The sequence below is a fragment of the Patella vulgata genome, chromosome 6 (assembly GCF_932274485.2).
Source record: "Patella vulgata chromosome 6, xgPatVulg1.2, whole genome shotgun sequence".
NCBI lineage: Eukaryota > Metazoa > Mollusca > Gastropoda > Patellidae > Patella > Patella vulgata.
The window spans coordinates 66,085,273-66,110,447 of record NC_065884.2 but is presented as its reverse complement, the minus strand read 5'-3'; the positions used below and the strand labels follow the sequence as shown (position 1 = coordinate 66,110,447).

The following is a 25,175-nucleotide window of genomic DNA, read 5'->3' as shown; positions in this document are numbered from 1 at the left end:
ACTTGTATTGGCGACTCAAGTCCGAGTGACTGACTCATTGGTCGTTCCCAGAGGATACCCCTGGAACAGGTCTGGCAGCCTCCAATAATATATTGATGAACCCAGGAAGAAAATCCATAAAACGCTAATCTTATAATGGCTTTTGTAGCATCCATTGAAAAGCAAGTTTCCTCATAATATCACAGCTCTTGTCAGTCATCTTGTGATTAATAACTTCCCAATAAAGACTTTTACAAAAAAAAGTCGTCACACACTGAGGTGATGTCATTTCAGAATTAATGGATAAATCAGTTCAGATTAAAAATATTGTTTGTATTTGATTTTTTTTCTCCTCCTTTCAAATACATAATGTTTAAGATTTGAATAACAAATCAGACCTCTCTGTCTACTTAAGGCTTTCAGTTGTTGGAAATATCTCTATTATTAAGACTCCATTATTAATCTGGGGATTTAATAGATAGTTTAGTATTTGTACAAAAGGGGTTGTTTTTTGCGCAGATTTACCCAACTGAATTATTAGTCCCGATACCTCGTTTATTTCAATCAATGCCAACCCGAGCTTGCTGTCATTTGAGAGCTGACCTAAAGAATCTGGCGACAACTTTCCTTCACTGATTCGGGATCAGACATACGATTATCGCTGATTTTATCCCGATATTATCAATTCAATGGATGCCAGTAGTTATTTGATATATTGTACGCTTCAGTTGTCGTCAATAGAGGTATCTTATTCTCCTAAACACTTTATATGCTTAAATACGTCTATTCAAACAGCATCGCTTCTATTTTCAATTTCTTTGTTAAGTTTCTTCTAGGGCAATCAAACCAGGCATCTGCCCAATTTTTTAATCGTAACTTTATAAGGGTTTGAGCCATGATGTAACTGAAAGGTATAAAATAACGATTTATATCATGAAAGTATATGAAGCGAAGAAGGGTTTAACAAAATTGAATATAATCTACCTGAAACTGGAGATCATTTTCAAGCAGACTGGTTTTTTTGGGGGTTGTTTATATTTTGGTGTATCTTTTGGATTATAAAATCTTTCACCTTCGCGTTACTTTATATGCTAATGTAGTGTCAAAAACGTGGATTATGATGAGTTTTTTTTTATTAACTTGTAATATCTTAAATAACTATCATTCATTGTCAGACGATAATGACCCTATGATCTGAATTATATATCTTTCCCAGAAAACTTTTAAATTTGATTTTTAAGATTATTCGACAGTCTGGTTGCATTTAACTTTGTAGGCAAAGCAAGGGACCCTCCTCGGAAGAATTAGTACCTAAATAAAATAGGGTTCTATGAAAAAGCGAGGGAGATTTTAAATGTTCCGCGTACCTGGAAACTTTAAAGCCATTGATCGTCATTGTGTATAATTTTGACAATACCTCATTTTTCATGGCTTAATCCATGCCAAAATTAACTCAAAGTGACGTATGTTTTTAACATCTAATTAAACATGCATTAAGCAAGAGCTAAATCTGGCTATTGCAGGTCTTGTTAGGCCTGAAATGTTGTATAAACTATTAATTAGACATTAATTAACTTATCCAAACCACAATCAACTCTCGATGTCATCTTATGTGTTGGATTTTCACTGGATTTGAATACGATCTGTTGCTCAACGTTCACTGATGATTAAATCCAAAAATGGATAATCAAGATTATGTTTTTTATCGTACCAACTTTAGTAATGATGATCGAGGCGAGGCCTAAAATTCAAAAGCTAATATCTTGGTTCAGAGTGGAGCAATATGACTGAAACTTTCAACATATTGTATTTACATTATCTATTCTTTAACTAATATAGGGAGAACAGTCAACTCTTTAATCTTCCATAAAGCCTCTTTAATGAAGCAAAAGCAAAATGGCGATGGTAATTAATTTCCCCCCCCGGCTTAGATTCAGATTAAAGTGTGGCCCATTAAAAGATTAGGTGGGTGCTGGCTTATGATAAAGGAGCTAAACCTGTATCTCATTGTTGTCCATAATATTTGAAATTAAAAACACAAATTAGAATTCAATATTGGTCAATTTCAATCAATATTGATGTTGTTATGCTAGCCGTGAAACTATAGCATCCTAATATCCAATATTTCTAACACAATGAACATTTTATGATCAGTACACGAGTCTTGTGTTCTATGGTTTCGGGGCCATTTTGTAATGAACAAATAAAAACATATCCTACAACACAATGTGGAAGTAATTAATAAAGGCTGATTCACAAACCACAAAATGATAATAAAAAAAGCATGTAGAATGGACTAAGCAGGAATAAACGACAGCCATTCAATTTGAACTGTTCGCGTATTTCACCGAAAATAATTGATTAGAAATTGCAATATTTTCCAAAAAATTGAATATAAATCACTTGACATACATTCATATTACATTAATACGTGCTTTAAGAACTATTTTCATCTATTTCAGTACACCTGTGCGCTGTATCATAAAGCCTGTCATTGAGTCAACTGGCGTGGTTTCGAATCCCCTGTTGTACGTGACAAGGAGTAGGGTCGCCTGTCCAACCTCGTGGGTTTTCTCCGGGTACTCCAGTTTCCTCCCACTGCTAAAGACCCCTACGCGCAAGCAAATTATTGAAATAAAATTAAACCATGTGTTAGTCCCGAAGTGACCTAGTTTGTGTCGAATGGACGTTAAATTCTCTCTCTCTCTCTATTTCAATATTCCAAAAAATAGAGCCATACACTCTTTAAAGTTTAACTATACATGTATCTCCAGTTGGTGCTGATTGTTGACAAATTTTCAATTCGTCACAACTTTGTAAATATGTTCTAAGTTAAACATACATTATGCAAGAGCTTAATCTGTCTATTGTAGGTCTTTCTTTAGGTCTGAAATGTTATCTAAATTATTAATTAGATATTAATTTACTTATCCAGACCATAATCAACTCTCGATGCCCTGGTTGTACCTGTCAGATCTCATGGGTTTTCTGTGGGTCCTCCAGTTTCCCCCAACTGCTAAGGACCCTTACGCACAAGCAAATTCTTGACATAAAATTGAATCACATGTTAGTCCCAAAATGACCTAGTTTGTGTCGATTGGACATTCAACTACATTTCTCTCTCTGTGAATCTATGATAGAAGACTTTATTCACTGACGGAACATACAGTAATTTGTATTCTCACTGGATTGATGTTTTATACAGAGAGAAACAGGGTTTAACATCCACTAACTTGATGAAATTTGAGAAATAAGACTTGTTTTAATTCGTTTAACTTGATGAAATTTATTATCTCAAACAGTTTAAATCAGACCACACTTCCACCTAAATTTATGATTTATGAGAATTCCCCTAGATGTTTTCCATATAATTTTCAATATGGCCGATAAAATCAGAAAAGTATGTCACCATGGTAATGCTATACAGATTGTTTATTACTTAATATGACCTAAAAAAATTCACAAAGACATGGCTGCGTCTGCTCTGTATCATGTTTTTGATTTCCAATAGTTTCGAGCAGAAAGAGAGGAAGACGTAAAAAAAAAAATTAAACAAATATTGTATTAAAATTTTAACACAGCTGGAAAACATAGTTTCAAGTAAACTCATAAGAATTTTCTATGAGGCAGAGATTTGGAGCTGCTTGGCGCCACTGATTTGATCCTTGACATTATACAATTTTGGACTATGTATCAATGTCTATTGCCTAGACCTGGAATGTTCAATGTTAGCTTATGGTGTATGCCTGTAGTCGTTCACATATGATAACCATTAAAGACTGATAACCGATGGTTAATGTTCTTTTGGTCGGTGGAGAGCCCGGTGCGCGAAAGATTAATGCAGGGTCTTGCAGATTTTTGATAGAGTTATTGGGACATGGATGTATATCACATCCAGGACACCTCATTGATTCTATTGCGTGTTTCGTTCTGCCGTAGAATATATTAACTTTTTTTTATCAAATTCAAAGCATGATCAGAAACAGGTATATTTACATACAATAGGTTCAGGGTGGTATTAAATGTCTGCATGGATTAAAAATTTGTATACAGAGTTCATTACCAAATATTGACCCGAAGCTATCTAAATATTGCTTCTTCTTTTTCGTACAAAAAAACCTGGATTTAGTTTGAAAATTAAAATTTTAAATACAAGTGCTTAGAAAAGCTTTTAACAATTATTCAAACCAGAATATATTTTTTTTTTTTTGGGAGGGTTATTTAATTTAGATCTTTTAATTTAAGTTGAAGTATTGAATAGTTAAAAAAAATTATACAAGAGCTTAGACGTGCCTTAAAAAATTATTCAAACCAGAAGAAAAAAAAAATTTATTGTGATTTAATTTTGACCATAAATTTAAGTTGAATAATTTTATTTTTAAATACAATTGCTTAGTAGTGCTTTAAAAATTTATTCAAACCCAAAATTCTCTTTTTTTTATTGTTTTTTTTAATATATACCATAAAATTAAGTTGAAGAATTGGATAAATTCCTGAGGAGCACACAAATAGAAAAACAAAAGATCTATTTCTTCATTATCTTATTGCTTGGGGATCAAAGAGAATGGAATAGTTTTGCTGACAAAACTTCCTATCTGGGAAATAACTTCTAAACCTGCCTTGTCTTTGAAAGTCAAAGAGATGAAGGGGAAAAATGGCTGATAAGGAGACTCAAGAAATCAGTCAACATAACATTTAGGTGATCTTTTTAATTGCTAGTAATCTTGAAGAATTCATGAATGTCACATATATTGAATGTCCAATAGTAACAAACATGCCTTCGCTAAATCTATATGACTTAGACCAATGTTGAACAGCTAATAGACAAGCATAACGTATCTTTTGATTAGGTCAAGTTTTAACCAAGATATCATTGAAATCATGAACTATGACTTTAAAAGATTGTTTTATGTTAGTTTTTCCTGAGATTTCTATAATTCGGCTTCAAAGTTCAATCAGTCGGGCTAATCTTGTGTCGTAAAAATATGGTTTTAACAATCGACTGGGGATTAGCGTATTAAAGCAGACTGATACTTACATGTACAGAGACTTCACATTCAAGTCGAAGGTCGATCGCTTTTTGATTGTGCTTTTGTTTAAAACCATCTAAAAGTCAATTATGTTTTTATACATCTTATAATGTAATTGGTACTTCAAGTTACAATACACATGTACTTATTATGATCACAAAGGTCAATTGAGAGGTTTATTATAATCACTCAAAATTTTATTAACTGATGTATCAAATTTTAAGCTTCATGAATGTGTTTTCTTTCCATAGACCTCTGTGGTACATGTACTTACTTATTTGAACATTTTATAAAATGAAATGGTTTTTAACGTCCCACTGTTCTGCTCCAACTGGACTAATGAAAGCGGGAATGCTTTAAGCTTCTTGAATAAGTTTTCTTATAATAGTGAGATTCAGATGCAGATCAAGAAAGAGGTGATTTTCCTTTTTGCATGCCGAATGGTTAGCGTGTGCGCGTTGTATCACTGAGTCAACAGGAGGGATTTCGATACCCCGGTTGTACGTGACAAGGTGTAGGATCGTCTGTCCAACCTCGTGGATTTTCTCCAGGTTCTTTGGTTTCCTTCCACTGCTAAAGACCCGTACGCGCAGGCAAATTATTGAAATAGAATTGAACCATATGTTAGTCCCAAAATGACCTAGTTTGAGCCTGAGTGGCCGTTACACCCCATCTCTCTCTCTCTCTCTCTCTCTCTCTCTGGGTGGATGAAACAACTGTGACAGTTTCGAAGGGTTCCATAATGATTTCAATTATTTATCAAAGGATTACTAATTAAATGACAATTCCCACCAGTGCGTCTGCATAGTTAAACTGGCAGACACACAGTCTGTGAGTTTCACCTATCTAAAAACTTTGAATTCTAAATCAATAAGTATTGGAGAGCCCTGAAGAATATTTAGTTGTGCATTCCAGTGGAACTGAAATCTCTCACAACCTTTCACATCGAGGTTGTCATTGGGCGATGATCGATTGGAAAAAAATGTCAAACCGAAGAAATTTTTCTTAAAATATTGAAGAGTCAACAAAAAAATGTCTTTAGTGATATTTTGATCAATATAGTGGCGCTACGTGAATTCCATACTGGCCCCAACGAATGGGAGTTTTTGCGGATGCACAAAATAACAATCATGTTTATAAATACATATCCTGGAAATCAATGGACCCAAATCAATATTGTTATACTCAAAACAAAAATCAGGTTGTCTGGAGCAAAACAAATCATACTGAGCCTCCAGTAGATCAAAGATTGAAATGTGACAACTCCTCTTTCTATACAATTCTTACACGGACAATTACTGTTTATTACTGATTGACATTGCTACTAATGTAGGTTTCTTTAGTCATTGTCAGTCAAATGTTCTAGTTTAATTTGCTATTAAACAACTTTGGTATGTCCATGTCTTTATGTAAGTTAACTCTTTTATTCTGATTTTCATTGATATTTTGTAAAAATTTTATTGTATTTTTAATAAAATACATTCACATGGTTTCACAAATGAATATGATTATGTCTTTTTTAATCCCAAGGCCTGGAAAACTGGAATTACTTTTTGCAAGCCAGAATAATTTGTAGTTATTAATTTTGTCAGGTCTACTCTTTTATCCCGGTTCTCTGGTTTCAGCCCAGAGCTTAAGACACATTCACACAAACGTATTATTAAAATAAAATTGAACCATATGTTAGTTCCAAAATGACCTAGTTAGTGGCAATTGGTTGTCAAACCCCCTTTCTCTCTTTCTCTCTCCCTTCAGAATTCAATTTATTAAAATTAAAAACTTGTCTGTAAAAAAAAAAAAAAATAAATGCACAATAGAACACTGCACGGGTAATGTATCTTGACAATGAAAGACCAAGGTATTTTTGATGGTGTGTGCAAGACAGAGAAGGACAAATCTGACTTTAATGTGATCACTATCCAAAACACAGATCTAAAGTTCAGCTAAATAAATACATTTGCACGTAGTCTGGTATGTGTTGAAAGATTTGGTTGCACAAGCATCTTATCAGTGAACTGGTTCATCTTATTTAAGTAATTAAGGTTTCAATACATCATTGTCAGAATTGAGTAGTTTTAATGAGCAGACCTTTACCTCCATTGCAGCGTCTACTCCGCCCCTTTTATCTGCTGATTTACATACATATAAAAATAAATGGCCTCACATCCTCTTCAACACTTATTTATTGGCACTTGGTATAAAAATGTGTTTTGCCTTTTAAATTATCATAGAAACTTAAGATGGATGTGTTGTCTTAATATTTAATTTTCGTTTTCCTTGCATGTTAAATTTACGTTTTCTGAATGGCATTAGTCAGAAATATGTTTTATTGGCTCTTGATGAAAGTAGAAGTATCTTGAATTATTTAAAATCTTTTGGGGGTTAAATTAGTAATTTATTTACATTTTGTAACTTACAGTCGACATTATAATTAAGAAGTGTCTGACTGATCGTCAGATGAGAGGATAAAACATTCTTTCAAGTGTAATTGAATGTGATCGTTATTAAAGATACCTTGGCAGTTCAAATTTTTAGGGCTTACATGTATATATTGGTAGGAAATTACTGTTAAAGAGACATAATTCAAGAGCTAAATTGGCCTATTGCAAGCCTTTCTTTAGGCCTTAAATGTTATCTAAACTGTTAATTAGACATTTATGAACATGACAGACCATAATCAACTCTTGATGCCATTGGATACTCAAGATTTTAACCGCGTTACGATAATATACAGTCAATACACACATCTTGTCAAAACTAAAAACGTTGATAACTTGGCTCAGAATAAAGTAATTTGAATGAAATTTTCAATATATTCATTTTGTATTATCTATTTTTGAACTATTAAAGCATGAATGGCCAGCTCTTTATCTAAATCTTACAAGTACATCATGTATTTTTAACATTTTAAAAATTATTTTTTTTTGGCAATCAGCTTTGATTATTTGACAATCAACTTTGATTATTTGAATCAGCTTTGATTATTTGACAATCGGCTTTGATTATTTGACATACAATTAAGAAAATAACATCAAAATCTGGATAGACACTCTCCTTGATTATAGGTGAGCACTGGCTTTTCACCTGTGGAGGGTTTTTTTCAAATTCAGCATATATCTTTTGCGACCATTTTTGGACTACTGTTTAGAGATTTAACTTTCACCATAGGAACAATTTAAACCAAATTTTTTAGAGCAAATTTTTTACAATATTGTAATTTGCAAGGGGTTAAAAATCACTTGAGTTTAGTAACAAGAACCAAATAAACTTTGGAACTGTGAATTGGCTAACACTATATATTGTAAACCAGGATGTATTATGTATATTAAAATTCTTTAGATGCGTATTAGCTGACACATTTACCAAACTTTACCAGATAAATCAGTCATGAATCACAGAATATGATAAATTATTTTGCGAGCCTATAAAAAAAGGGGCAAATAAATAATCTATGTAGGTCTTTTCTGTATCCTTGTCAATTAACCGCCTGCCAAAAACGGTTTGAGAGTGCAAGAAGCCAGGGAGGGCTGTAACCTCCATCTTTCTTTTTAAAATCAATTAAATCAGTTGTATGGCGGCAGACAGAGCCAGATAATATAAGTTCTATCTTATTTATAGTTTACGTGGTTAACTGCTGGAAACAGATGCATAAAAGATCGTGGCTTAGTGTTTTACTATCAGAGCTGTCACAGTAATTGAGTAGTTAGACTGAGGAGTAAAATCATGATGTAGCTGATCATATTTCAATGCCAACCAATATACACTTAGAACATTCGTCACTTTATAAAGCTAGGCAGTAGGTACATTTCTCTCTTGTGTGTATATATATATATATATATCTTGGTGTCCTATTAAACAATGATGGCATATACATTCCTATGTCTCTAGCTTTGTCATGTAGAAATATATAGTACTACTGGACAAAAAGATTAACTTGCATAATTGGCTACATGTATATAATATAATTGCCGTTTTGAAATGAAATGGGGTTTAAGGGCTAATTTTTTTTTTTTTATTCTAATTTTTTCTAAGTCTTTTTAGTTTTAGTAGATTATGTTAACCTATGGTGTCCTATTAAACAAATTTGAAGTACTACTGGACGAAAAAATCAACTTTCGTAATTGGCTATATAATTTCCCTTTTTAAAAGAAATAGGGTTTAAGGGCTAATTTTTTTTTTCTAAGTCTTTTTAGTTTTAGTACATAACGTTGACCTATGGTGTCCTATTAAACAATGATGGCATACATTGTATTGTATGTCTTTAGTTTTGTAAGTCATTTTGTCATGTAGAAATATACAGTACTACTGGACGAAAAGATTAACTCGTGTAATTGGCTATATAATTGCCCTTTTGAAATGAAATAGGGTTTAAGGTCTTATTACATGTCCTCAATTGTGCCAACTGGGCTAATTTTTTTTTTCAGTCTATTTAGTTTGAGTACATTATGTTGAAATCGTTGACCTACATGTAAAACATCAAAAAATAATCCGAAAATATTTTGTGAGTTTTTGTCATTTATTTTTGTTGTGTCATAATTGGGATAAATAGTCTTACTGCTAATGTATTGGAGGAGATGGATGGGCGAATGGTTAGCATGTCTGTGTTGTATCATAAGGTCTGTCATTGAGTCAACTGGCATGGTTTCGATTCCCTGGTTGTACGTGACAAGGAGTAGGGTCACCTGTCCAACTTCGGGAGTTTTCTCTGGATCATCTGGTTTCCTCCCACTGCTAAAGACAACTACACACAAGTAAATTATTGCTAATGTATTGACGAATACTATTCTTCAGATTACCCAAATGAAGCAGAAAAGTAGGATATTAAACCTCTTTTCATATCACGTCTTCAGATTAAGTTAAGACTATTGGAGACGTCTAGAGAGTAATGCAAAAGTTTTGTTTTCTATGTGAAAATTAAGCTTAAAGCCTTTCTTAATTGGACAATATTTAATTCCTTGGTTTACAGGTACATGTACCAATAATGGATTTATTGAAATGATGCGGTGGGAGTATTAAAATAATGTTATAATCTTGTTGTTTATTTATGATTACATTGTCACTTTGTAAAGTGTCCCTGAACATGTTATTTGAATAATAATAATAAAAATGTATGCAGAGATAGATACATGTACATGTACAAGGAAACCACTATGGTTGTGGAAGTTACGGGATGTGGGTAGGGACAGGGTCTGGTAGGTTGGGGTTGGGGTGGCGGGAGGAACAGGGGGAATGGAAAAATCTGCCTCTACCTAGCATCGTAACTGTGTTTTAAATAATGACTGAATTTTTCATGCACTCAGTTTTAGCGTTAGAAGTTGTTGCGTGAAAGGACATCCATCCAACATTAATGCCCGTCTTCATTAGCCCAGTATAGGAGCAGAACAGTAGGACGTTAAACCCCATTTCATTTAATTTTTTCTAGTGGTTTGGTTTCAATTCCCGCTTGTATGTGCAAAGAAGTAGGGTCCTCCAGTTTGCTCCCACTGCTAAAGATCCCTACTTGCAAGCGATTTATTGAAATAAATAAAAAAATAAACCATGTGCTAGTCCCAAAATGACCTAGTTTGTTTCTAGGGGAAGTTAAACTCTCTCTCTCTCTTTCTGAAATAAATAAAAAATTAAACCATATGTTAGTCCTGAAATTACCTAATTTGTGTCTAGTGGATGTTAAACTCTCTCTCTCTCTCTCTCTCTCTCTCTCTCCATGTATATAAGTATATAATCTACATCCGTACTATTATTTTATTTAAATAGATCAAATTAAACGAATGATTAGTTATATTTATTCAGGATCATGATGCGATAGAATTTGTAAATATTCAAATTAGTTCGAAAGTTTAATGCGTGTTAAATTCTTTACCCAACCCATGTCTAAACTTATCTTTAATACTGTATGTTGAATTAATTTACTGTGAATTGATAGTAACATTTGATTTGTGTGGACATGTACGTATGTATATTAATAATCTTTGTTTTAAAATAAAAGTTAATTGTTTCCCTCACAGTGTTAATTTTTTTTATATCTGGCTGACAATGATGATCCATTTTTTATTTTGAATCAGATTTTTAAATTAAAACATTTCAGAATATAGACTAGAGATTAAGCTGACACGATTGCATTTTATTTTGAATACTCTGTAATGTTAAGTAAGCATGTATCAATTTTAAAACACCGAGCGTGTGTGTTAAATTGATGGAATCAAAATCTGTAGAATATAAATTTAAATAGAAAGAGAGAGAGAGAGAAATGGGGTTTAACATCCAATTGACACAAACTAGGTAATTTCGGAACTAACACATGGTTCAATTTTATTTCAATAATTCGATTGCGCTTAGGGGGTCTTCAGCTGTCTAGTCTTTCGGATGGAACGGAAAACCAAGGTCCCGTGACAAAGGAAAACCATGCAGGAAACTCATGATGAACTTTCTGGACCAACACCTGCGAACCTGCAACCTCCAGACTAGCGAGCCAGCGACTTACTCACTTAGCCGCCGTGGCTCCCCCTCAAACTAAGAGTCCCTAAACTATTAGAGAACATTAACTTTTTTTAGGGTCATTTGAGCCTGCCATAATTGTCGGCTTCTTTTAGATCTGGAGGGTTGGATGGCTGTCAGCATGTGCGCGCTGTATCATTAAGTCTGTCTTTGAGTCAACTGGCAAGGTTTCGATTCCCAGGTTGGACGTGACAAAGAGTAGGGTCGCCTGTTCAACCTCGTGGGTTTTCTCTGGAATCGGTATTCCTGCCACTGCTAAAGACCCCTACGCGCACACAAATTATTCAGATAGAATAGAACGATATGTTAGTCCCGAAACGACCTAGTTTGTTTAGAGTGGACTTAAATCCTCTCTCTCTCTCTCTCTCTCTCTCTCTCTCTCTCTCTCAGTACAAAAGTTTTTGTTTTCACCTCAACTCAAAAGTCTTATTTTCACCATTTAATATCTCATACCGATGATGATGACACAGACAGTTCTAATTAGATCTTTGATATTTTTTGGGGGATTGGACTAGAGCAATTGCCTACTTGATGGTATTTAAAACTATCAAATGAAATGACCTCCATGCATCCAAAATACAGCTGCTTGCATTGTAACTAGCATGTTGCAATCTTACCAATTCATGAAAGAGCATACAGTAAATTCAACACAAAAAATTCCCTTAAACTAAAAAAGAGCCCTTAAACTATTATCTCCATTAGCTTCTTACGGGTCCCCTGAGCCTAGTTGCCTACCATAATTGAAGACTTCTTCCAGATCCATCTCTATAAATATTGAGTATATAAAGCATCCGTGATCTATTCTATAAAATAATAATTTATTATATTTTATCTGATCAGACTCTTGTAAACAAATACATGTATATCAATGTTTTTCATTTGCCCTTTATGGTTGAATGGTATTTTGATGGCCTGGAAAATATTTCAATGTAATTTATATCTACATCGTGTGACAATAAACATATTCTTCTTCATCTCCATCTTTGTAACACGTGAATAGGCCCAGTATCAATGGGTGATAATCTCTCATCCTTTTATTATTGAAATATTGGGTGTATACTGTATATATATAGCAATCATTCTTCCTTCTATGAAAAGATGAAAAGGCCATTATTGTTTTAAAATGATCTATTTTATGTGTCTTAGAATCCATCCAAGCAATCCATTCACCTAGATTCGGGTATTTAGGTTTACTGCCTTTGAACAGAGAGAGAGAGAGGGCTTCAGCAATAACTGATCATGTAACCCGAGCGACTAACATGGCTAATTATTTCTCCCCACTTCTACTCGGGCTATTAAACACTGTGGTTACTGGATGTACATAGGTGATGGTGTAGACTTCGATCTCAAGTAGGTTGGTCCTAACAGCTGACCTTCTTTCTTTGTGTAAAGATAACCCAAGTAAATTGAACACAACCACCATCCTGCTTGAAATTTGATACCTTTGCTTTGCTTTTGTCCTCTCTTTGTCCTGCTCACAATTGATAAATCTACCGAAATATTTGGTCACTCATTGATTTCCACATGGAAAAGATTAGATTCAGGTCAGAGATTTGCTTTTTGTTTTCTTAACGGCTTAAACACCTCACCATCTTTACTTCTCCATATCGAGCTTGATCCTTTTAAACTTATGTTATTTATTTACCTATTGAGGTTTATGAGACATTTCTCGGTGTTTATGTACAGTTCGAATTTATTAAGACTAATATATTTTTTGCTTGTTGGTAATTCTCAATTGAAATTTCTTGGTGTGTACATGTACATGTATGTACAGTTCGAATTTATTATGTCTAATATATTTTTTGGTAATTCTCAATTGAAATTTCTTGATGTGTATGTACGGTTCTAATTTAGTAAATCTAATATATTTTTGGTAATTTTCAATGGACATTTCTTGGTGTGTACATGTGTATGTGCAGTTGTAATTTAAATCTAATATATTTATTGCTAAAGTACATTTTTGGTGATTGTCAATTGAAAACTTTCATAAGACCCGAAGAAAATGATGACATGTTTCAATTTATTTTATTTATTTGCAAAGTTAACTGTGAATTAATAAGACATTTGTTGGTGTATGTACATATATGTACAGCTGTATCGTATCTAAATTTCTAAGTACATTTGGGTGATTGTCAATCAAATCAAAATTTTCCACAAGACCTGAGGAAAACGTTGACATCTTTCAGCTTATTTTATTTATTAAGCCATTGTGGTTTTATATGGTTAATAAGACCTTTCTTGGTGCATGTATGTTTACGGACATGTTTACTAAAGTTGTACTGTACATGTATATGTCTGGATCTACTTACTTATTACTAAAGTACATAATTTGTGATTGTCAATCGAAAACTTCACAAGACCTGGATAAAAAAGACGACATCTTTCAACATTTTATTTGCGTGAATGTGGTAATCAGTATGTATCATAATGTCTATTGAATCCTATTCATTTAATTATATATTTGGACGACAAAAAGGGGACGGTCTTGAGTGTGTTCAGGAAATAATTTAAGATTTCTTAACTGTCATTTTTGATAATGACAGGGTGTATTCTGATTCGTGCTGATATGTTTTTTATGTTATCAAATATTATCAATAGATTATTATGAAAAACAAATAATAATATTATGCTCTATTTAATAGATACAATCACATCATTTTCTTTGAGTGGTTCATTTTGTCGAATTTCGAGTGCTTAGTTTTGAATATCAAACCACACAGCCATGATTGTCAGTGATACTGATATGTTATTAATAACTTAGTAAAAAAAAGACAAAATGGTTCGATTTATTTTTAAATTTTGATGTGTTTTTGGATCAGGATTCCCATTTAAAATTTAATAAGCCAGTTAATTTTTTTGACATATTGTGTACCATAAAAGGTCAGGATTTTTTTTGTTTTGAAGAATGTTGCTAATAATATCTCTATTTATTAACCAATTATCACAAAATTTTTTACACATAAAATATATAAATTGAACTATATTTATTGTGTTATAATGTTAAATTCTTTAAAATAACCAATTTTATTGGATGTAAATTGACTGACAAATAGAAACAGACATGGGTATTCTACATGGATTGTCGAATGGTTAGCACGTGTGCGCTGTATCATAACGTCTGTCATCAAGTCAACTGGCATGGTTTTGATTCCCCTGTTGTACGTGACAAGAAATAGGGTTGTCTTCCAACCTCGTGGGTTTTCTCTGGGTCCTCCGGTGTCCTCCCACGGCTAAAGACTCCTTCTTGAAAGCGAATCATTGAAATAAAGATGAACCATATGTTAATCCCGAAATGACCTAGTTTGTGCCGAGTGGACGTTAAACCTCTCTCTCTGTGAAATGGGGGGGTGGGTGTCCGAATGGTTAACACATGCGCGCTGTATCATAAAGCCTGCCTGTCATTGAGTCAACTGGCGTGGTTTCGAATCCCCGGTTGTACGTGACAAGGAGTAGGGTCGCCTGTCCAACCTCGTGGGTTTCTCCGGGTCCTCCGGTTTCCTCCCACTGCTAAAGACCCCTACACGCAAGCAAAATATTGAAATCATGTTGAACCATGTTAGTCCCGAAATGATCTAATTTTTGTACAGTGAGCATTAAACCCCTCTCTCTCTCTCTGAAATAAAATTGAACCATATGTTAGTCCCGAAATGACCTAGTTTGTGTCGAGTGGACGTTAAACCCCATTTTTCTCTTCCTCTCTATTATACTTATTAAAAAGTTCAAAGGTGTTGTATTTCTGGTGTTAAGTCTTGCAAACAGCAGGTGTTGTTATGAATCCTGATATTAAATGTTATATATAAGTTTATTTTGATATCTGTTGTTAGTGTAAGGTATTATGTTTATCATGAATATATTATTGGTACTATTGTCATAGCGCTGAGAATTCACCTGATAAACTCTTTACAGATTGTAGATATACGTGGTTCATTCGAGTTTATTAAATACCTAAGAAAAATAAAACATTTAAATTTTCCTTCACCCCATGCTGTTTTAATGGTTAAAATTGTCTATAATAGAAGAGAATTAAGAAGTCAGTGTTAAGTCACTGAAGAATAATCAAGATTGTGGTTTTTTTTGTTCTGTGAGATGACAATATATCCTTGTCTTTACACAAAATTACAATTTATCATGAATGTATTTAAACACGGCCATTAAGAGTATATATAGAAATCGCAAACAATAGACCTACATGTATATATTTTTATTTATATAGGATTTTTTTTATGATAAAAATGAGGTCTTTTTAAGAAATTAAATCAGTATTTAAACTGTGTTCGACTCTTGCACAAATTTTATCAAGTTGTTATGAAGTTTGATGATTTGGTTCATTGTCTAAGACCAGCCATTTCTACTAGATAGACTTAGACTTAGAGCAATGGTGCTTGTGTGTCATACGTTATTATTTCCCCAGAGAATGGCATTTGTTGTAAATATGAAATTTGGTCGATTGATTCCAAATGTGAAAGGCAAGTTTTTTGCTTAATGTGATGACTAGCTGATTTTGACTATTTAGTTTACGTATATGCTTACAGTACATGTACGTAGGTCTGCAGACCGTCCTTGTGTCTAGATGACGTTAATAAAACGAACAGAGTGGATGTAGTCTTGAACTAAATGTGTTTTGTATTAAAGTTTTATTTTGTGATCATATTGAAAGTACATGTAAATTGCACGTCACACTTTTAATAGTTTGTGTTAAACCAGTTTTAAGTAGACATTTTTCTAAGTCTTAATTTCTCCACGATATATTTTTTGTAAAGTTAATTGCAACACATTTAAGTTATGGATGCGTTTACCTTATTTGCAGTGAATATTGAAAATATGTTTCTGCTAGTATACAGCTGATTTTATACTAACATTGAGCTTAGTTTCTGGTCAAATTCAGCCCATTGTTAATTGTCTAGCTGCTAGGATAGGACAAAAATTGATTTATTCATACTGGCAAGTTTTTGTCAGTGGCCATCATGGTCTTTCGGAATAAATTACGATTTTTATTGATCTTGCGATAAAATTAATTAACAATTAGAAAGTTACCCCCCCCCCCCCCCAAAAAAAAAAAATCAATACTTGATTCCAAAGCTCAAGATTATCAGATAATCAGTTTATAATCTACTTTGATTACTTGTACCACAGCCTAAAGTGATTTTATCGCCATGTCAAGACATTTAGCCAACTGCTCCATTCTCCAGCAGCCTATGGCTCGACAATCTCGAAGCCAACTGATAGATCTGGTGTTTATTTATTTATAAGATGTGATGTTTGATTGTTTATTTGATTTTTATTTTCCAGAAAGAACTTGACACGACTGCTACAGACCTCGCTAACAAACAAGATGAAAGCGATATTTCCAGAAAACGACTCGTAGAACAGAGCCGAGACTTCAAGAAAAACACCCCAGAAGTAAGTCTTAAAATACTACATACTACAACATGCTTAATATTTATTGTATTTTTATTGAAATATCCTGTGAATTGTCTACATGTTAGGCCACTTCAATTAGAATTTTTGTTATTCGGGAAGACTTAATAAAAAAAATTGTGCCTCATATTTCTTGATGGCAAGTGACATTGATAGTCCTTCGGACGATCCTAATGAACAAGGTCACATTGGCAGTTGGAATTCGATATAAGAGTAGGCCGTAGTGCTGCTTTCCAGATAAAATTTTCCTCATAGCACACTGTATGGCATATGCCCGTCTTTGTTAGCTCAGTCGAAGCAAAACAGTAGGACGTTAAACCCAATTTTATTTCATTTATTTATTATTTCTTGAGGGAAATAATGAGTTAAAGTTAAAACAAAATATTGTTCACAGAATTGGCTATTTATTTATAAAGAGCTTGAAGAACTAAAGAATTACATTTCTTTGGCCTAAGATTTATATCGTTGCAGGATTATGATTCTAATCGGCACTGTTCAAACAGCTTTTGTGTATCATAAAACATGTACTTGTGTAAATAGGCATTGAGTTAATGCCATTATTGTTGTCTGGAGGTTTTTTTTTAAATTAAGCATGGTTAGCTCACTGGCAGAAAAAAATCAGAAAGAGCTGTGAATCAAATTGTAGAAATTTCTGTAAAAAAAAAAAAAAGCAGACATTTAATTACATTATGTTCATCCATCGATTTCCCATATTTTGCTCTTATTTCATGTTGGGTTGGGGGGGTTGGGTTGGCCGAATTGTCAACTCGTGTGCTTAAGATCATAAAAGTTCTGTGATTGAGCCAAGTGGTATGGTTCCCTGATGGGTTTACTCTGGATCTTCAAGTTTCCTCACACTGCTAAAGACACTTACGCACATTCAAATCATTGAATTAAAATTAAACCATATGTTAGTCCCAAAATGACCTAGTTAATGTTTAATGAATTATACCAAGTTTCTTATCATCTCATGTTAGAATTTCTGAAAACTTGTATTTTAAACATGCATTATGCCAGAGCTAAATCTGCATATTGCAGGTCTTTCTTTAGGACTTAAATGTTATCTGAACTATTAATTAGACATGAATTAACTTACCAAGAAAGTAATCAACTCTCAATGCCATCGGATGCCTGCAATGCTTAGTGGATTTGAATAAATTTTGTGGTGGATGAAATAACCGTAAAAATGAATAATTGAGACCTCGTTTATTATAACGTTACTAATGACGATCAAGGTTACCCTAAAATTGAATCAATAATATCTAGGTTCAGGGTGAAGCTTTTTGACTGAAATTTTCAGCATATTCTCTTTTCATTATCTATATTTTAACTATTATAGCAAAAACTGTCAGCTCTTTATCTAATCTTACCAAATGCCCCTTGAAATCTAAATTCAGGGATTTTGGACCCATAAAGCAGGTAAATAAACTTTGATTTTAAGCACTTATATAAGATCGCTTTAAAATCTCATCTTCTGGCTTCATTTTACGTTACATGTATGTTAAGAACATGGCTGATTCATTATCAACTTTAATAGTTTTACAAAATGAGTTTGAATCAGAATTATATTGACTAATTACAACCTTCCTGTAATCAGCGTGTGTTGAAGGTCTGAAGTAATTTTACCTAAAAAGCTGATTACAATGTTGACACTTATATTGAAACAAGAGATAAACTCTGATGTGTAATGGTTTCATCTGTCACTGCCAACGTCAAACTTACTGAATACCCAACTAAGGGGGTGCTGTAATCAGATTAAAAACTCAAATATCTGGGTAATTAAGTAACGTTATACAAATGTTTAAATATAAATTTTGTGCATTAGCCAATCGAAGAGAGACAGAGATGGAGTTCAACTAAAGGCCACTTGACACAAAGTAGGTCATTTTGGGACAAACATATGTTACAATTTGTTTGAATAATTCCCTTGCTCGTAGGACCCGAGGACCTGAAGAAAACACATGAGGTTGGGCAGTCGACCCTACTCCTTGTCACATACAAGCTTTTGATCGAAACCATGTCAGTTAATTCAATGACAGACCTTATGATCTAAAGTGCATGCGTTAAACCACTCGTGCCAACCCACCCCCCTCAATCAAATAGAGTAAAGAAGAATGTAGAGGGGGTTTAATATCTCGTTGGGGCTTTACCCGGGTCATTACCTGTCACAGCACTTTACCCGGGTCATTACCCATCGCAGTGTTTTAACCGTATCATTACCTGTCATGGGGTGCATGTATAATGTCATGTAAAGGTATTTGAGAGGGAACAGGAAAGGGGTTTAACGTCATGTAAAGGTATTTTAGAGGGGACAGGAATGGGGTTTAACGCCATGTAAAGGTATTTTAGAGGGGACAGGAATGGGGTTTAATGTCATGTAAAGGTATTTGAGAGGGAGCAGGAAAGGGGTTTAATGTCATGTAAAGGTATTTGAGAGGGGACAGGAATGGGGTTTAATGTCATGTAAAGGTATTTGAGAGGGGACAGGAATGGGGTTTAATGTCATGTAAAGGTATTTGAGAGGGAGCAGGAAAGGGGTTTAATGTCATGTAAAGGTATTTTAGAGGGGACAGGAATGGGGTTTAATGTCATGTAAAGGTATTTGAGAGGGGACAGGAATGGGGTTTAATGTCATGTAAAGGTATTTGAGAGGGGACAGGAATGGGGTTTAATGTCATGTAAAGGTATTTGAGAGGGGACAGGAAAGGGGTTTAATGTCATGTAAAGGTATTTGAGAGGGAGCAGGAAAGGGGTTAATGTCATGTAAAGGTATTTGAGAGGGAGCAGGAAAGGGTTTTAATGTCATGTAAAGGTATTTTAGAGGGGACAGGAAAGGGGTTTAATGTCATGTAAAGGTATTTTAGAGGGGACAGGAAAGGGGTTTAATGTCATGTAAAGGTATTTGAGAGGGGACAGGAATGGGGTTTAATGTCTGATATAGGTATTTGAGAGGGAACAGGAAAGGGGTATATAATGTCTTGCAATGGTGTTAATGAAAGAGCAGGTATAGCGTTTAATAAAGGAGTTGTTTGGGTAGATGTCTCCAAAAAAAAACAAAAAAAAACACCCCTAATATTTTCTTGGTAAATAAATCTTGTAATAATCAGGAATGTTAACACTAAAAGAACAGTATGTAAGATAGAAGTCAACATTGCCAGAAATACACAAATAACGACTTACTCAATTAGTGAAGCTATCGAAACAGCTATGATGATATTTAGCAGCACTGGTATCATCACTGACATCAGAAGAAAACAATTACCAATATTTGCTAGGCCAGCATCTTGCCTGACTTTTCTACAGGAAATAGACCCAGCAGGGAGTTTATGGAACTAATTAACATGAGGCTAGAAATCATGATGACTCCCGCTTCTCAAAGCTACCATAGATTAGTTTTTAATCTCTATTGAAAGATATTGACTACCAACCTGCGTTTTATGGGTTATACTTTTTTATCTTGCTCTGAATAAATTTGACAGTTTCGTTATACAAGATTTCTGGTTAAAGATATTCTAAATTGATTATTTTGGACTCCCCATCGTGTCAATCAAATTGATAAGTTAAGTGCCAACCCCTGATAGATTTCAACTCATTGAAAACTCAGTAGGATGTGGTTTTCCTGTTGTTTTTTCACATAACATGAATTGATGAGCTGTTTATCTTTTTTTATCTTTTTTTGGGGGGGGGGGTATATATATATATTTTATGTGTGGGATATCAGGAGTAGAATTTAAATTGTCAGACATTAAATTCACTGATCACCCATTGAATTATTGTTAATCCCTTGCAAACTTGGGGGTTTGGATGGCCGAATGGTTAGCATGTGCATGCTGTATTGTACGGCCTGTCATTGAGTTAACTGGCGTGGTTTCGAATCCCCGGTTGTACGTGACAAGGAGTAGGGTCGCCTGTCCAGCCTCGTGGGTTTTCTCCGGGTCCTCCGGTTTCCTCCCACTGCTAAAGACCCCTACGCACAAGCGAAATATTGAAATAAAATTAAACCATATGTTACTCCCGAAATGACCTAGTTTGTATCGAGTGGATGTTAAACCCCATTTCTCTCTCTCTCTCCCTTGCAAACTTTGGGGGCGTGGGTGGCCGAATGGTTAGCGTTGAAGACCCCCCTACACATGTTGAATTGAAAATTTGTTAACATTCAGCATTGTCTGTAAGAATGCAAACAAGCCAGCTGGTATCTTTTATTGGGCCGCCTTTTAATCCCATTTTATCTTAGCTGGGGTATTATCTATAGTGGATATTTTGATTTGGTTTGGTTAATTAGATATTAAATAATTAATTTGAATAAATTTTGCCATGGATTAAGCCTTGGAACATCAGATTTTGTCCCAAAAACTGTTAATTAGTGACTTTAATACTGTAAAGTGGGGGAGAGGGGGGGTCTAGTGGTCTAACGTGTGGGCGTGAAATCACAAGGTCTGTCAAGTGAATTATTGAAATAAAATTGAACCATATGTTAATCCCAAAATGACCTGGTTTATGTCGAGTGGATGTTAAACCCCATTTCTCTCTCTCTTTAATACAGTAGAGCTGTATTTTGATATGAAACATAATAAAACAAACTTTGACGTCTTACTTTTTGGCACCGACCAGCATAATAAAGTCGGCCAGATGTCTTGTAGTGTGCTAAGAGGAGTATTTTACCCAGATGGCTGCGCTACTACACCTACCATTATTTCAATTTCCAACTGTCAGGGGATCCTTATAATGCGCAGAGGGGTGTAAAAGGGACCTTGATTTTTCGCGTTATCTCAATACACTATATTTCGATAAATTATTCAACCCCGAGCCTTATTCAAGAAAACTTAAACAAAAATATTTTAAAAATACAGACTTTTCATTGGTTAACCAACTAGAATTTAAACACACAGCCAATGAAATTATTGCAGCTTTAAAAGATTTTAGATTAAGTTTTGTCTGTGAATAATGCTCCATCTTTTAATTTGCCACAAAGTTGTGCCTTAAAATTTAATTATCACTGGCTTTCTTAAATATTTAAAACATTGAAGACAAGCAGACAACAAATTAATGACTTACCGAATTGTATATAATAATGTGGGCATTAATTATCTGCACTAAAAATGGCTTGGATAAACAAATAACTTTGGGTAAATGTTTTCAAATCCTGTCTAAATATTTTTAGTTTTGGAAATAGATCTACACATGAAGTAAAACAATTCCATCCAGACGTAATTTTTTTTTTAATGGCTGCAAGTTTTTTTTTTAAATTAAATGCTTGGACAAAAAAAAATCGGCCATTGTAACTACATTGTTTGTTACTCGTTTAAAGTTTTACACACTGGCTGAATAAGACGGGTATACAAATACCTACTGAATACTAATTCTTTTACTAGATAGAAATAGCCCAGTTCTTATTTTGAATTCAACCTATGTGGCAATCCACAAAGTTCACAACTGAAGGTCATAGTTCAAGGTTATTACAAATGTACCCCCATTCATTCATAGCATTTTAATTGTTTGTGGCCTGTCATAGAAATTAGAATGACAGAGGATTAAGATTGCAAGGTTAGGTCAATGCTAATTGCAGTCCAAGGACTCGTGTACCGTACCAGAGGACTTGCATAGAAATGTTTACACATGCTGTTTTGAATAGAATGGTCAAAATAATGTTTTGGTCATATTGTTTCATTTCTATGGTTACATCAAATTCCATCGGTCAAGGGTTCTTTAACGTGCAGACCAGCTTAGACACGGGTGGATCTGGGTTTTTTTTTGTCCCATCTTGAACGACCAGTCAACACTTTCCTTGTCAGACTAGTGGGTACTTTGCCGTATAAAATACCAAGCCTCTTCTTGGCCCGGGGGTGTTGGGGAATCTAGTAGTTTATCATAAGGTCTGTTATTGAGTGAAGTGATCTGATTTCGATTCCCTGCGTGTATGTGACAAGGAATAGGGTTGTTTGTCCAATCTCATGGGTTTTTTTTCGGGTCCTCAAGTTTCCTCCCCCCCCTCCCCGGTTGAGAAAAACTGAGTGTAAAATGTGCTTTCTCAATAGTATCCTGATGTTTCTAGCGTAATGCACAAAGTTAGTGTGTGGCAGTCTTACCAATTCATCAAGAACAATTTAAATTCAAGACTAAAAAGGTCCCCCAAGCTAAAACTAAAGGGCCCCCTAAACTAAAACTAAAGGACCCCCCAAACTAAAACTAACAGGCCCCCTAAACTAAAACTAAAGGGCCCCCCAAACTAAAACTAAAGGGCCCCCCCAAACTGTGTGAGATCTTGAATTCTTTAGGAGCCCCAGAGCGTAGCATAATTACAGACTCCTCCTCTGGTTGTGAGACAATTGATATATTTCATGATTTATTTTTTGTCCCCCGCCTTTCGAAGAAAGCAGGGGACTATTAAAATGGGTTCGTCCGTCTGTCTGTCCGTCTGTCTGTCTGTCCGTCCGTCTGTCCGTCTGTCTGTCCGTCTGTCTGTCCGTCACACTTTTTGGGACACAATAACTCTCTTCCTAATTGAGCTAGAATGTTCAAACTTGGTGTATGTGTTTATTAGGTCAATGCCTTGATGGAGTTCGAAGATGAGCATTTTCCGCTTAGGGTAAGCAGAGATAAGCAATTTGATTGGTTGATGCTTTGGGACACGATAACTCTCTTCCTAATTGGGCTAGAATGTTCAAACTTGGTGTATGTGTTGATTAGGTCAATGCCTTGATGGAGTTCGAAGATGAGCATTTTCCGCTTAGGGTAAGCAGAGATAAGCAATTTGATTGGTTGATGCTTTGGGACACGATAACTTTTAATTGAGCTAGAATGTTCAAACTTGGTGTATGTGTTTATTAGGTCAATGCCTTGATGGAGTTCGAAGATGAGCATTTTCCGCTTAGGGTAAGCAGAGATAAGCAATTTGATTGGTTGATACTTTGGGGCACGATAACTCTCTTCCTAATTGAGCTAGAATGTTCAAACTTGGTGTATGTGTTGATTAGGTCAATGCCTTGATGGAGTTCGAAGATGAGCATTTTCCGCTTAGGGTAAGCAGAGATAAGCAATTTGATTGGTTGATGCTTTGGGACACGATAACTTTAGTTCTAATTAAGTGAGATTGATGAAACTTGGTGTATAGTTTCATTACAGTAATACCTTGACTAAGTTTGATAATGAGCATTTTCTGCTCAGGGTAAGCAGAGCGATACGCAATTTGATTGGTCGAGACTTTGGAAAACAATAACTCTCCTACTTTGATTGTCCCCCGCCTTTCGAAGAAAGCAGGGAACTATTAAAATGGGTTCGTCCGTCTGTCTGTTTGTCTGTCTGTCCGTTCCGCTTATTTGTGATAAATTTATATGTGTCCTCTAATTATTTTCCTATTTCGGCGGGGGACATCAGCCTCACTGTTGGCTTGTTTATGATTTCAGGACATTCGTAAAGTTGTGGCTCCATTATTAAAAAGCTTTCAAGCCGAAGTTGACAGTCTTTCAAAACGCAGCAAATCAGCTGAAGGAGCCTTTTTATCTGTATATAAAAAACTTATAGATTTACCAGGTATGTATTAGATGACATCATTGTAATAATCATAACTTACCTTAACCCCCCCCCCCTATTGTATTAGTATTATTAATAACACCTATGCACAACAACATTACCATATCGACTAAGTGGGTAAGATGCTGGCTCATTAGCCTGGAGGTTGGGACTTCATTCCCTACATTGACCAAGAAAGTTCATCCAGATTTTCCGACGTGGCGTGTAAACATTGGCGTGCAGGTAAAAGATGCCTTGACAGTTGGAATTCGATATAAGAGTAGGTCGTAGTGCCCCTGTCCAGGCAAAATTTCCCTCATAGCACACTGTATGGCGTATGCCTGTCTTCATTAGCCCAGTTTGTAGCAGAACAGTAGGACGTTAACCCCTATTTCATTTCATTTAAGGTCTGTGATTTTGGCTTTTGGGTAACCATAAACACTTCATTTTTTTTAAGGGTTTTGTTTTTTTGGCCTAAGATATATAAATTGATTGATTGATTTAAATGACGAAATATACGAACAAAATTTGCAATTATCATATAATTGGTTGTACAGCTTGCCTTTGATCTATTCAAATATCTACTTGTCAATATAACATTTTTATCTCCAGTCATGCTTATATGTGTTTTTTCAATCATTTCTTAATTATTCAATTTAGTTTGTAATTAACAGCAATATTCGTTAATGGAGAAAATATCTTTGATATTATAAACGTCTATATACTTGTAAATGTTTTAAAGAG

General features: G+C 34.5%; 1 protein-coding gene across 4 annotated transcripts in view; it reads left to right on the top strand.

Moving 5' to 3' along the window:
* LOC126824005 (protein CASP) overlaps nucleotides 1-25,175 on the top strand; it is a 139,677-nt gene that overhangs the window by 4,139 nt on the left and 110,363 nt on the right. For all 4 annotated transcript variants that reach the window (XR_007681437.1, XM_050553088.1, XM_050553086.2 and 1 more), the window contains exons 2-3: nucleotides 16,794-16,904; nucleotides 24,326-24,452. Coding sequence is in view for 3 of the 4 variants with exons in the window: in XM_050553088.1 (XP_050409045.1) it covers nucleotides 16,794-16,904; nucleotides 24,326-24,452 (238 nt within the window). In the remaining variant the exon portion in view is untranslated. The remainder of the gene's footprint in view (nucleotides 1-16,793; nucleotides 16,905-24,325; nucleotides 24,453-25,175) is intronic.